General features: G+C 50.1%; 2 protein-coding genes across 3 annotated transcripts in view; both read right to left on the reverse strand.

Moving 5' to 3' along the window:
* skib (v-ski avian sarcoma viral oncogene homolog b) overlaps positions 1-6,412 on the reverse strand; it is a 29,972-nt gene extending 23,560 nt beyond the window's left edge. The window contains exons 1-2 of one of the 2 annotated variants that reach the window (XM_077007263.1): positions 6,116-6,412; positions 5,021-5,929 (exon numbers count right to left, since the gene is read on the reverse strand). In XM_077007263.1, coding sequence (XP_076863378.1) covers positions 5,021-5,920 — 900 coding nt within the window. In that variant the 5' untranslated portion in view covers positions 5,921-5,929; positions 6,116-6,412. The remainder of the gene's footprint in view (positions 1-5,020; positions 5,930-6,115) is intronic. The other variant, XM_077007272.1, reaches the window with a different exon arrangement.
* A 2,022-nt stretch (positions 6,413-8,434) lies between these two features.
* Positions 8,435-13,822, reverse strand: tmem51b (transmembrane protein 51b). Its single transcript, XM_077007291.1, is given in 4 exon segments — positions 8,435-9,593; positions 9,595-9,868; positions 10,067-10,516; positions 13,532-13,822. Coding segments are annotated over 3 exon segments (732 nt in total). The 5' UTR covers positions 10,444-10,516; positions 13,532-13,822; the 3' UTR covers positions 8,435-9,512.
* Between the last annotated feature and the right edge of the window lie 1,282 nt (positions 13,823-15,104).

Genomic DNA, 15,104 nt, shown 5'->3' on the forward strand with positions numbered 1-15,104 from the left:
CAGCGTGCATGACTCTGGAGTGAACTGAGGCCACAGATTCCTTGAAAAATACATTCACTCCAGGAAAAGGAGACAAAGAGTGAGAAAGACGATGCTGGAGCACACTGACCGAGTTGCACACCACACTTCACATCCAGACGTCCACTCATATTTGTTCCATTATGCAATATGTCGCTACAACATTTTACTGCTCTTACAATGCTGAGAGAAGCGAGGCGCCAAGGCTCAGTCTCAAGACGGCAAAAGCCACGGCCGCCCGCGTCCACACGTGCGCCTGCTCTCATAAGGCCCGTCACCAGCAGCGGGTTTTCAACATTCACGAGCGGTTTGAGACTCGTGAGCTAATCCTCTCGGTAGCGTCGGGGGCGGCCGGTGGGCGGATCAAGAGCAGCATGCCTGCTGGTCACATGACGCATGTAGGCGTCGCCACAGCTGAAGCCCAGTTACCGTCCCACCTCCTGGACCCCAGCGAGACGGCCCAAACGTACCACCTCCACGGCTGATCCGCCCCCTCCACCAGTGTCAGGGTGGTGCGTTTCCCACTCAGAGAAGGTCAGACGGCAACAATGAGAAGCGCACGGCTACAGAGAGCACCTTCCCAAAACGCTCTCACCAGCAGGGAAATTGTTAACATTTTCTGGCAGGATTTAAAAAAAAACTGTTTTTAAATTCGCCTCCTGCGGTGTATTGGGTGGGTGAGGGGGCGGGGATAAAGACGCAGGATGAGAACGCGTATCTAGTGAGTGGTGCAGAAACTGGAGTGAATCAGCCCCTGTGCTGCAGAAGTTACACTCCACTCCAGTGTAGCTCCGATCACTCACGCTTTCTCCAGCGGGTTCCATATTAGCATGCGGGTGGTGGGGGGGGGGCTTCCGGCTGCAGCTGCCCACTTCAGACCTTCCGCTCGAGAGGCAGATGGGCTGCAGTCTTCATCGTGGATCTGCAGACCACAGGCCTGGTCCAGGAGATTGATCAGGGGGAAAAAACCCAGACGCGATCGCCATCATAGCGCCATCTGTTCCCACGACGACCAAAACCGAAGCCGATGCTGCTCTGAACCCAGCCTGTGCTGTCCTTCCGAACCGATGGTGTACTTACCCTCCACACACACACACACACACACACACACACACACTGCAGAGCTTTCCAAACACACTACATGCAACCTCTGCACCAGTACCTCATAACAGCTTTGAGTTTTGAGAGCTTTCAAGAGCTCAGCACATGTGCGACAGACACGATCAGAGCAAGAGACGAGACGAGTGAAGCTACGAGTGTCCAGGCTCACAGGACTGCGTGACCGGTCGCTCCCTCGACACCTTGCTCACACTGCTCACCTTGCTCACACTGCTCACACTGCTCACCCTGCTCACACTGCTCACACCGCTCACACCGAGCGTCATGCAGGAGGGAAACAAAGAAGGCGTCAGGCCGTCAGCCCTTCCTCGGGCAGCAGAGAGCTCCAGCTGACGCCCTTTAAACAAGAGGTCAGGCCGCAGAGAATAGAGGGCACAACCTCAGAGAGAGGTCACCACCCCCCACCCCACCCCCCCCCCAGTCATCCACCCCCACCCTCACCGCACGACCCCCACCCGCCAAAGATGGGAGCGTCTCCAGGGAGCTGTTCTGCCATCAAACAGAGGTTCAGCTGCTCCCAGAGGGGGGGGGGGGGACTGTGACCCGGCCCGACCGAGGCCCGGCCCACTGATCCGGCACCAGCGGTCAGCTGAGGGTGGCGCCCGGTACGCGTGCAGCTGACGACATGCCACTCTGCCCACCACGGGCGAGGTCAGGGCACAGATGGGGACGGGATGGAGGAGGCGGTAGACTTGTATTAATCCCCTCTCCCTCCACCCACCTCCTCCACCTCCTCCACCCACCTCCACCCACCTCCTCCACCCACCTCCTCCACCTCCACCCACCTCCTCCACCTCCACCCACCTCCTCCACCTCCTCCACCTCCTCCACCCACCTCCTCCACCTCCTCCACCCACCTCCTCCACCTCCTCCACCTCCTCCTCCACCAACACCGGCAGCAGCACAGCTGATCGGGTCATTACACATGCAGACTGGCACGCACAGAGCCGACCCCCTGCCCCCACTCCATACAGCCATTCATCACGGCGCTAGCCGCCGGCCCCCGGACGGGCCCTGGGCAGGCTGCCTGGGGCTCGGTCTGGTGGAGAATGTGACGGAGAGGCTGGCGAGGGGAACAAAGGGTGTTTTGAGACGCGCTCCGTTTCACAGCTCCCCTCCGAGCGCAGCTCGCCGGGCCAGAGCTACGGCCGTGGCCGTCTGACCTCACGCCAAGCAGGACCCTGTGGAACAGACGCAGGAAGGGTCCCGCACAGCTCGTCTCCGAGCGACGTCAGCCCTGTAAATACCAACACTGTATTTCAAAATGCAAATGAACGCGCCAACACATCACAGTGTGGTTTTTTTTTTGTTTACTGTGAACATCTCAGATGTTTCGCATGTGTGTTCTCAAGGTGTCTTGACAACAAATGTTAATCATTTTGGGCAACAGCGCACCAGCGTGCTATACTGCGAGACCAGGCGTGTTGCGACGGCACGGAGTGGCGTGTCCTCCACGGGCCGTGTCCTCCACGGGCCGTGTCCTCCACGGGGCGTGTCCTCCACGCTGGGCACTTGGACCACCGCCAGTGCTTCTATTCGCAGGACGTCTGCAGTATGGGCCTCCAGTTAAAAATGGCCACTGCGAAGCTGGGCGGTAATGTGGTTTGCAGGGAGAGCTCTGTTAGCTTTTGATTTCTTTTTTTTTTTCTGTCTTTTATCAGACAACCATCTGTCCAGCAGGACACCAGAGGGGCCACGCGATTGGTCGGCCGGTCTGAAAAGGGGTGAGGGGTGGGGTCACTGGCTTTGCATAGGGGTCACACATCACTACCCCCCCGACGACACAGGCCGATTCCCCAGTGGACGGAGCCCGGCCGTCCTTAATGAGAGTCTGCACCCGCCTCTTCCCAGCAGTGTGCCCAAGAAAAGCCAGCAGACAGAGCTCGACGGATTTCAGCCCTTTACAACCACAGGCGCAAAGGGAGAACTAGATATTCAGTTACCGCTGCACCAAAGAACCTCTGGGTAAACCAGAAATACACGCCAAGACAGCCTGAGTGACAAAATAAAGAATGAGCAAATAAAATCCTTTCATTAGGAAATCCCAATTCCATGTGTGTGTGTGTAAGTTGAAGAACAAGGAGAGTCAGTGAGAGTTGGGGGGCAGGAGTTGTGATCGTAAAAGCCCACCGTGCCGGTGGGAGCGTGCGGCGGACTGATAACACTGAGCCGTTGTTTCCTGACTAAGTGGCGCTGAGCAGCCCCCCCAAACACCACCCCCTCCGTCAGTTAGATGTATAGCCGGCCCGGTGCACCCACCCCGGGGGACTCGGCCGTCCCGGTAACTGGGACGCACCTGACAAAGCGCAGAGGACACGTCGCCCGAGACGCTCTGCCTCGCGTCTCTGCGAGGAGGCGATTGGGGGACGGAGCAGCAGACACGTGTCCACCGCCGTGTGACTGCAGGAAGAGGCGTGCTCACGTCAGACGGCCTCTCTGTGCTTCTTGCCGTCTCTGGACAAACAGAGACGTCCGAGCCTCAGTTCTGGTTCTTAGAGTGATTCACCGGGAGGTAATGAAGGGCACAAAAGGAGGAGAGGAGCAGGGGGGACAGAGTAGGAGGAGGAGAGGAGCAGGGGGGACAGAGTAGGAGGAGGAGAGGAGCAGGGGGGACAGAGTAGGAGGAGGAGAGGAGCAGGGGGGACAGAGTAGGAGGAGGAGAGGAGCAGGGGGGACAGAGTAGGAGGAGGAGAGGAGCAGGGGGGACAGAGTAGGAGGAGGAGAGGAGCAGGGGGGACAGAGTAGGAGGAGGAGAGGAGCAGGGGGGACAGAGTAGGAGGAGGAGAGGAGCAGGGGGGACAGAGTAGGAGGAGGAGAGGAGCAGGGGGGACAGAGTAGGAGGAGGAGAGGAGCAGGGGGGACAGAGTAGGAGGAGGAGAGGAGCAGGGGGGACAGAGCCTGCAGGACAAGCAGCTCTCTCCTCCTGGAGTAAATGATCATTAAAAATACATGACGCTGCATTTCTGAAATGTGTCACGTCTCTCACATTTCTCACAGTAGCCAAACTGCGTTTGCCCCTTACCAGCCATGCTGAGCCTGCTCGAGTAACACCATGGCAACACACACACACACACACACACACACACGCACGCATGCGTGTGTGTAAGGCAGTCACCCTTCCGCAGCTGCTGTGTGGAGACACATCCGTTCCTCCTCTGCAGCTCACACACAGGGGCACCCCCAGGCCAGCGGTGACCCCAAACACCACTGCGTTTGGGGGATGACCTCTAGCCTGCCCTGCCCCCACACGGCACGTCCGACACCCTGCTCCCTCGTCAGCCCCTCCACCCGGGAGCTCACGCCTGACTCTTCAGCGCCCGCTCCCATAATACACATCTCCTCAGATCCATTTGTCATATGCAGATGCCCTTGAGTGTGAGGAGAGTCAGAGGTGGGTGTGGGGGTGGGTGTGGGTGTGGGGGTGGGTGTGCTTCTACTTAGCTGCAGGCAGGGCACAAAAGATCTGGCATCCCAGTGTCACACCATTATTTCATGTGGATGGTTAGGAATAAAGTAAAGGGACATGGGGAAAAAAAACATAGCAAAGTCTGCAAACACACAACGATTGTAGAATTCTGTAAGCCGGTGTTTTTGTGCAGCATGTGTGAAAGTTGAACTCATTCATTGACGCAGAGTTAAATAAGCAGAAAAAGTAGTGCAATTTAACAATTCAATCATACACGCAGCCTGTGCTGTCGGAGTTCAGCGAATGGTGCAATTTAACATAAGACGTAAGACAATATCATCATGCAGCTGTGATTAGACTACAGCTGAGGATCAGCAGAGGATCGATGGTTTGGATTAGCGAATTATCAAGAGGTCAGAGAGCAATATAACACACACACACACACACACACGAATATGAACAAATGCCAGAACTTACCCTGAAAGACGAAGTCTTGCGTTTATTCGCGAGGTCAAATTTTCCCTTTAGTTCATTGAGGAGTTGCTGGAGTGTGGTCTTCTCCTCTTTCTCCGTGTAGTCTTGATCCAAAAGGATATAAGCTCTCCAGTTGGAGGAATCGAACCCCCAGTGGCACGTCCTGTTCTCTAGTCGTTTATGGCTGTGCACCACGAACTTCTGGGTCGGGAACATTAACCTGCAGTCTAGACACTGTATACACGCCGCACTGGGACTGGTGTAGAGCTCTGGGACAAACAGGCCCTTGCACCTTCCGAAACACTCGTGATAGACTTTGAAGCTTTCTTCCGTTCGCTCGAGGTCTATTGAACACGCCAAGTCTTTATCGACGTGTGGCGGAAAGGTCCCGCCGTATATGAGCGCGTTGCACAGGCGCTCGGCGTCCGTTTGGGTAATAAGTCCGCAAGAAGGTGCCGAGAAGGGCAGGATGCCCATAACTTTGAGGATCTCCAGCTGATCCGCCGTACACCTGGAGCAGTAGATGTGAAGATCGTCGCACACGGAGTTGATCTGCTGCAACGAAAAGTCTCGCAGAACACTGTTGAGAATCTGGGGGAGGCAAAGCCGTTTCTCGCCGCCGACCACGAAACACGAAATAGTCTCGCGCTCCAGGACCGTCTCGCACCTTTCGGTGGAGCGATCGGACGGGATGAAGAGGGGCCCGGACATGACCGGGGGCGCCTGCGCGGGGACGTTCACGATCACCTCTCCGGTTTTCCCGTCTTTCTTAAAGGACAAGTCCTGCTGCCACCGCGCCGAGAACGCGGCCGGGCCGCCGAGGGAGCTCATGGAACTCAGATGAAACTGCTTCAGAGTTTGTTGAAGTCCTGCGTGAGGTTGGAAGCTTGAAGCTGCCTCCATGTTTTAGCCCTATCACAGAAAAGATCTCAAATTTCTGTAATAAATTCGAAAAGAATTCAAAATGGGAAAACAAAGAAAACATTCACAAAAGTCTGTAGTAGTTTATCTCCATGTCACTTCGAAAAGCGATTAGCACCACGGCGTATTTTTTTTCAACGAATGCTTCATATTAAAATAAGAAGTAGCCTAGCGTACCAAATCTGATCAGCTCTTTGGCCACCAGTAAAAACCCCGATCCTCCCGACAACGAGAAAACGCCACTCAGTTCTGCGCGACTCCGCCGCACATTCTGGTCGTACGTGTACCTGGTGTAGGCTTGTCTGCACAGTTGAAGTGTGTCTCTCCGTCTGCCCACCCCGCGAGTCTCTCTCTCTCTCTCTCTCTCTCTCTGTCTCTCTCTGTCTGTCTCCCTCCCTCTCTCGCGCTCTCTCTCTCTCTGTCTGTCTCTCTCTCTCTCTCCCTCCCTCTCTCGCGCTCTCTCTCTGTCTCTGTCGCTCTCTCTCCCTCTCCCTCCCTCTCTCTCTCTCTCTCTCTCTCTCTCTCTCTCTCTCTCTCTCTCTCTCTCTGTGTTTGTTTGTGTCTGGTTCAGTCATTGAATCCCAGCCAAGAATGTGACTGACTCCTCGGGCTGGCTGTTCCGTGAACAGTTGTCCCCCCCGCCGCTACCATAGCAGCTGCAAAAGCAGTAACAGGAGCGCGCGCGGAGTGAAGCTGCACGATTCGTCCGGTTCTTCCCGAGCCCCGCTGCAATGGGGCGAGCAGAAGGGGCGGGGCTTACCGCGGACGCGCACAATTAGATCTTAATGGAAACGCACGTTCACGTAGATAGCAGCCGGTTGGATCAGAGAAGCACTTACACTAAAATGGGTTACAGTGTCGAACTGTAGAAACGTACAAAAAGTTCTGTATGTAAGATCTTATTCTCTAATGATCCTACTGACAACTAACCAAAATTGTACAACCACTAATTTATATAAATACCTGATAAATGTTAGTAATGCATTAATGTCATTAATTTGATACAGGCCCGTGTTTGATCCAGGATCTTAAAACTGGTATACAGTTGCAGCGATCCGTCATATGGTCAATTATCGAAACTAATTGAAGTTGCATTTCCATAAATGCAGCTGCATGGCGGATAGACGGACATGTTCAGTTTGGATGTTACTGCCTCCAGTCACCGAGTAGCACTGTACCAACAGAAAACAGGCAACACTACTGCCTCCAAAATCCTAATCGGGGGGGATACTTAAAAAAAAAAACAAAATGACGGCGTTTTTATGTTAGCCAGAGAGAATAAACTTCAGAGGCTCAATTAATGTAATCTCTTTCGAGCAACCTTTGGATTTAATCACGCGGAGAAGTCGGCTGACGCGGCGTCCGCGGTGCGGTGCAGCTCAGGTACTACACCGCCACTGTTAGGACACTAATGGATTTCACACTCGGTGAATGTGAGTCGCGTGAACCGTCGGGATACGGGCTCGTTAATTTCCTTCATTACATGGCACTTTAACAAGGTGTCGACACCCGGTGGAATTCAGGGATAAATCGGATAGATCCAGATTATCCCTTTTCTAATACTAATGGTAATAATTATTGTTATCATAATCATCATTGTTTTGCAATTTAAACGATAGGCGGTAGAAGTGTACACGTGGGTCTCTCAAAGAGTAAACGGCACCAAAGTTCGTAAGTGGTCAAAGCACATTTGCGCAGAGTTCTTGGACGGGTCCTAGAGGGCACATGGTGGTGAGGCTACATTACAGCGCCACTAGAGGGCGCTATGAACCCGGAAATACTGTCAATTGAACGTTGCATGTAACACGCTATTTGCTAAATTAATGGGAGCGAGACGTTTTATGCTCTGTGGCCAGTCAAACAGGAACACCTGCTTAATAGATGTATTTATCAGGCTGACACACCTCACATAATGACGGTGATAAAACTTTTTTGGCACAGCTGTTCTACTCAGAACTTAATCAACGACAGACATTTTCCTATGTAGAACAAATCATGCCAGTCTCGGCCTTTCATTCATCATGGAACAGGAATTAAACCGTTATTAATGTATCCTACGTCAATATTTACAAATAAGCTAAACATTCTGCACCATTTCCCATGGCATACTGCTTAGTCAGGAAGAGATTATACTAATGCTAGAGGTGGGGTAGCACTTTACGATTGAACGCTATGCGCAAATTCTGGAGAGAAAAATGTGCATAACTACAGTAGTCTGTGTAACGCTAAAGTCCAAACATACAGTCTGTCTAATTATAAATATTTTTAATGTTTGCGTGTAGACTATATATGTCTAGCTGTAAACATATATGTAATGCCTGTTCTGCTGTCAGAAACGTACATGGAGAGATATTCGGTATGGCCCCGTCACCAACTAACGTCTGAGTACACCGGTAGTTTTTAAGTTGCAACGGAAGTCACAACTGGTTGAACAAGGACTCCTGTTCGGTCGCTCATGCCATAAACACAACTGCTCTAACAAAACCTAAAGAGAAGACCAGAAAACAAACATGTTTATTACAGAATACAAAATAAAAAAATCCCAACACAGATAAAAAAAAAGAAAATAAATACAAATCAATCAATCATTAAGAATTTTTAGATGAAAACATCCCTCAACCCCAGTGCTAGATCCGTCTGTATTATTCCAATAGCTTTTATCTTGAACCTGTCTCAAGAGGCTAAAATATGGCACATCCTGCCACACATTAAACATATAGTACCAACAATGTCTTCTCTGAACAGAATAATACATGAGCATTCCAGCTTTAGTGAATGTTAAGATGCAGGAATTACTGCTGGCTCACACGTCAGGAAAAAAAAAAAAACAGGTGTGTCTTCAACTGTTTTCTTTGGAGTTTCTTACAAATGTTCTCATCATGGAAGTAAGAGCCCTTCAACAGAAGATGTCAAACATCCACTGATGTCCAGTAAAGCTTAGTTTTTTCAGCTAACTTCAAGGGGTATATGAAAAATCCCCACAGCATCTCATGGACATCACATTGCAAACTACCCCCCTTTCCAGTGAAGCCACAGTTCAGACCAGAGGATAATGTTAACGGAGAGAGTCCCCACATTAACACCACGTGGCACATGAATTACTCAGTTCTCGCTTCTAGTCACTGCTTGCTAAATTAGCATGTTCAAGCAGTTCCTTTAAGATTCACTCAAGGTGAATAGGTCTAGCCAGTGATGAGCTAGGTCAGTAGAGTGTAGACACCATGATCACGAGGTGATTTTGATAACCTCATTTTGATGGAAGTTCAAAATCTTCGGCAGGAGAGAATGAGCTATGGTTAAAGCACATGAGGGGTCCATTTTATCATATAGGTCACTACATATACAATGTGTAATAGTGAAAATTATTTTCACTATTACAACTGCATATTTCAACCACAGGGCCCCAAGGGTCGATATATTCGCAATTTCTATTCTGTTCACGTAATTCATGATTATGACAGTTCACTGAAGCATTTCCTGTACAGACTCCTCACACACAGGAAGTAGGAGCAGAGAGCAGTGCAGCAGCAGAAAGCCAGCTGGCTTGGACGGCGTTCAGTCAGCGCTCGGCCAATCAAACGGCTTCTGGCGGGAACTCTGGCTCTTTATCCTCGTACTGGGGGGGTGGAGTCAGGGGTTCAATGACCACACGACCCCCCCTCCCCCGGGCTCTGGATGTTCAGCCGGATGTCCTTGACGTGGAGCTTCTCCGACTTGATCCTGCGCACGCGGAGCGGCCGGAGGAGGCGACTGGCCCGGCTGCTGCTGCGTACAGGCTGTGGGTTGGTGTTCTCCACCGCGGTGGCCAGGTCCTCGTAGGACGGTAGCTGGGAAGAGCTCTGACGGAGGTTGCTCTGGCGAATTGGATAGCGGCCGCTGGTCACCGCCTCCTCGTAGCTGGGGACGTCGTAGCTAGGACCCGGCTCCTCACTACAATGACACACACACGGGGTCTCATTACCACACAGTGTTTCTCCCCAACGCTACAGACTGACACATGTATAAAACATATCCAGTCTAAGGTAATAGATTCATGCATGACAATCCGGTTCATAAATCACACTGGTAACATAAACCACGCTGCTAATCCATGGGACTGGTGAAGTCTCGGGCGTGCGTGACGCTGACCTGTCTGCCGGCTGGGCGGCCTGGCCCTGCGCGTACTGGGTGACCGGGCCTGTGCTGGACCTGTTGCGGTTGTGGCGCCTGTTCCTGACCGCCAAGCACATGGAGAGCAGCAGCATGGCCACGCCGGCCCCCACCAGCACGAAGGCCACAGACGACGTCTTCTGCTTGGTGTCCTCGGTGGAGCCGGGCGCCGTCCCGTTCCGGGTCGGGTCAGCCGGCACCACGCTCCAGAGGATCATGACGATGCCCAGAGCCACCAGGCCCACTCCCAGGGCGCAGAAGGCATACTGCGAGCCCAGATTGGTGCCTTCACGGATGACCGAGTCCGAGCGTGAACGTCTGCGCCCCGCACATAAAGGCTGTCCACTGGCACACATCTCGCCTGGGCCACACACACACACACACACACACACACACACACACACACACACACACACACACACAGGAAACCTGGAAGAAAAGCAGAGAAGCCGTGTGGGAGAGCTCCCAGACAAAATGCAGGACAAACACAACCTTGCGACCACCTCCCTGGGAAATCCACCCCAAGACGACAGACGGCTTCCTGGAGGTGTCACAGTGCGTCTGGGAATGTCGCCAAAGAGCAGAGAAGAAAGGGTTATCTGTGCTTCGCCTCGCCTCGTAGTAAACAGATCCCTTGGTCCACTGCCATCTGGAAAGTCCAACATCCCAGTTGAGGGGGATGTTTCCATGGAGACTTATTTCATTGGCTTTCGGCGAAGTGTTTTCTTAATGATTATTGATTGATGATTAATTAGCAGTGAAGGGTGACTTAAATGTGTTTATATGACAACAAAAATGCATGCGCACATGCATACAACCCGTGTGTGCTACTCTGAAAATCCTTCTATCCATGTATCGACAGATCGATTGGTAGGCGCGCACGCACACACACACACAAACAAACACACAGATCTTTGCAAGGCAGCTCACAGAGGGCAGGGTCTAGCTCTCTGCTGCCCGGCACCGTGCAAACGCGGCATGCCGGCGGTCTAGGCCACTCGCCCTGTTGCCATAACAACCCAGCTTTGCTCACTCGGGCCTGTATGTGCTTCAGCTGAACGAAGACGCAGCCGGGTGACAGTGCAGGTAAAAAGCCTCTTCAAATTCAGGCTTTCAGCGCTCCCGCCCACGCACCGAGAACAGCAGCACGTCTGTGGTCATTCCCGCACGCAGCGGCGCTGACCCGCGGCCTGCAGCTGCCCGCCGGGCTCATTACAGTGGGCGTCCCGATTGTGCCAAATACATCCTGCAACCACAGAGCTACGGTTCAAAGCTGGAGACCTGCGAGACGCCTGTATGCATCAGCAATATCTATTCCAGGAGGAGTAGCAACTGATCAGCAATCGGGGGACATTGAGTTAGGATTGGACATGCATGTTAAGGGAGTTCTGTCGAGCTTGTAGGCCGAGCTTTGGCCCACTTACTGTTCAGCCCATTGCCTACTTGTCAAACACCTCCATAGTGAGCTGAGCAGTGATGGAGGAATTAGAGCAGTGGGACAGGTCCGATCACGTGTAGAACAGCACCAGAACGCCCTGCACAATGAGCAGCACTTTCCAACACGTACCTCAATCATCAGGTTGTGAAAGTTTGCGTTACTGTGTGATAAACGCTGTCTCTTTTTCAGAGCAGAATGCGTGAGAAAGAGACAGACAGCATGCAAATAGACAGAGAAAGGAAAAAGAAAGTGAGAGAGAGATGGATTAAATAGATGGCTGCAGAGGTAAGATGGGAGAGTGAGAGAGAGAGAGAGAGGCAGCTCATAGAGGGTCGAGCTCTCTGCTGCCCAGCATAAAGATAGAGAGAGAGAGATGGTAGAGAGAATGATGGGAGGGGGGAGGGAGAGAGAGAGAGAGAGAGAGAGAGACGGTACAGAGAACGATGGGAGGTGTGAAGCAGGTGGAGGTTTCTACCCTTGCAGAATTGTATGATGTGTATCTTGACACAATAGCAGCAGGCACACGGGGGCAGGGTTGCCCAATGACAAGTCATGACAAGCTAGACGGTGGCAGAGAGATACCAGTCATGTTTCACTCCTACGTCTGCACAGTACATTCATTCACCCTTAATCATTAGCACAGTACTGGCCTTTGTAATTAGGACACAGCACAAGGCAAATTAGTCCAACAAACCACTAGCAAACTTTTCTTTTTTGGAACCTGTTGGCGTTCTGGACAACTGCAGCGGATCCAGATGCGTGTAGGTGTTTTAACAAATCAGGGAACCTACACAAACCAACACACTCAGTTTCCGTCTAAATAATTAATCCATTCGACCACAGAGGGTTCAGCAGATGGGTTTTACATTCTGTAAAGAATATCAATCACACCATGCAGCAATATAATTGTTAAGCAGTAGCTCTAACCGTATAAATGGAACTCAATAGTAATTTACTACTAGTAGTAGTGCTACTTCTGACTTCTGCTGGGTCACAGGGCAGAGGTCGTTCCCTGGAAAAACGTGTGTTGAGCGGTCATGGTGCCATGGACTCCCAAATGTTGGCACTGCTGCAATTTGGACTTCACTTTGGATAAGTCCCCACTAATACGGGATCCACTCTGAGAACTTAAACCCTGGCTTAAACTGTTTCAGGCTATAATTCGACTTAGTTCTAAGTAAATTACACTATTCCCAACAAACTGGTTCTGCAACGATGCATCTCGACACTAATGACTTATTTCAAGCCACTAAATTTGGGCGGAACAATATGGACAAGCATGCTATATATCGGGGTATACCTTGCAATATATTCAAACACACTAGCTGATTCAACATTTTTAAAAGGTTACGCATTCTGGATCGTGAGAATGTCTAAAATCTGTTTGCTCAGTTATATATTAACTACACAAATCAGTTATTAAAATGATCTTCAATGTTGCCACTGTCAACACAAGTTAAAATTGTAAAAACCTTTTTTTCTTTTTTTTACATTTCTTGTTATAAATGGATCTCTAAGCACTGCCGGGCTAGAATATTAAGGGCGGAGATAAAATCGCAATGCAGAAACTACAGGTACTGCCAAACATGCAAACACAAAAGTGTGCAGGGCCTCTGATGGGAGTCTGACTATGGACCAAAATCTTCGTCTCTTTGTCGAGTGATGGGCAACGACAAACTCAGAAAACGATTAGCAATACTGAGTAAGACCGGCGAACATTTTTTGGTAACAAAGTAAAAAGCAAAAGTTTAAAAATAACGAATGGATGCATTTCTAATATGGACATAATCCATATGTCCCCGCGTTTGGAGGGCACGAACGTCTTCAGTAACAAGATTTTGGACCGGCGGCCGGTAAACTGGAACACTCCAACTCTTCAGAGATAAATGAAAGACCAGTCTCTTTTTTTTTAAAAAGACATCGAATACGAATTTAAAACACACAAAAAGTCGATCAGTATGTTACTTAAACAACACAATGTCATGGTGAAAAAACATCAATATTACCTTCAACAATGCCCGTGGCGACTCAACGCCCTTGGAACATTATCTTAGGAAAGTACCTGAATCAGGTGTGTTTCCTAAACGTAGCAAGACTTGATTTAGTGCTATTTTCATTCGCTCGACGAATATGTTTATTTTAATTATTTAGGTATGTAATTCTGGAAGTTTTGTCCCTTCCTTCGTAGACTATCAGAACAGGAACTTTGTCCAAATCAACTCGTAGCGCGACCAACCCCTGATTGTAAAAGAGTTGACTTTACTGCTTGGTCTTAAGGCACGTCGGTTTCCAGTTGCAGGGGGAAACTCGTTCTTCATTAACAAATGTCTCAACGAGCGGACCTAAATGAATCTGTTTCAGTAGCTGTTGGTAAAGGACTCCCATTGAACGCACAGAGATTCTAGAGTCGTTTATTTCTGTCTTTTGTTTACTTTGTTCAAATCCTTGTGAACACTTACTATCCTGACTGTGAGTTACATTGAAATTACTGTTGCCCAAGCTGTAAAAGTTAGTAGATCAGTAGATTTTTTTTAATTAGTAGATATGTGCAACATAAACAATAAAAAAAAACATCAAGGCAACAAAATCACCTGGACAGATGGTGGTACTTGAGATTAATGTGGAAGAGGAGGCAGACGTGTAAGATGCGAGTCAATCATTTACTTAAAGTGTTCAGAAATCAAAGTATTTATTGCACGGACGTAGTTTTGGGGGGGGGACGGGGGAGACATGTCCCCCCCACTTTTTCAAAAGCCGGTTTTGGTCCCCCCCCCCCCCCCAGTTTTTACAGTTAAAACCAAATATTTAAGTAGCGACGAAGTCATGTCCCCCCCACTTTTTAACAGTTAAAAAACCAATATCCAAATAGCGACAAATCTAGCACTAGGATCATGCAGAAAACGCCCCTCCCCCCCGCTCGACAGTTCGCCACCCGAGTTTGTGTCCCCCCCACTTATGAAATGAAAACTACGTCCATGATTTATTGTCATTTTGATTATGCAGGACCTGCATCTTTCAAGTACTGTGTGTGAAAAACTTACTCGAGAGTAAAGGAAAAATCATTGCAATGGTCATCCACGACTGAAAATTCAATTTGTTACAAAGCACAGTATGTACTTTTCAAAACAAATATTGTCTCTGTAGTGGACATGGACTGAGTGGATGGGCTATGGGACACAGAATCTCACACAGGACTCAACCACTCAAACGAATCAGTGAGTCAATTAGAATACTGAATCTGTTGACTAATTGAATCAGACTATTCAACAGTCTATTCCACGGACATCAAGTATGAGCTCCACACACCTCATCTGACAGGTCTTAATGACTGTGGTGAGGGGCGTGGGGTCTCTGAACATTTTGCACGATAACAGCAAAAGGAGAGAGAGGTCTGTGGAGAAAACCAATTGTGCTGTTGACCAGGGACTACAGTGATCACTTAACCATGGTCTTCCTCTTCCTCTTTTCCTCTTCTGCATGAGCTGGTGGGTTGGCAAACCCAAAAATATGCCATGAACCACTGAGGGTGTATATTTGAGTTTATAAGAGTTAGTATGAGAGAGAAACGATTCTACAAAT

The sequence above is a fragment of the Brachyhypopomus gauderio genome, chromosome 1 (genome assembly GCF_052324685.1).
Source record: "Brachyhypopomus gauderio isolate BG-103 chromosome 1, BGAUD_0.2, whole genome shotgun sequence".
NCBI classification, from domain to species: Eukaryota; Metazoa; Chordata; class Actinopteri; order Gymnotiformes; family Hypopomidae; genus Brachyhypopomus; species Brachyhypopomus gauderio.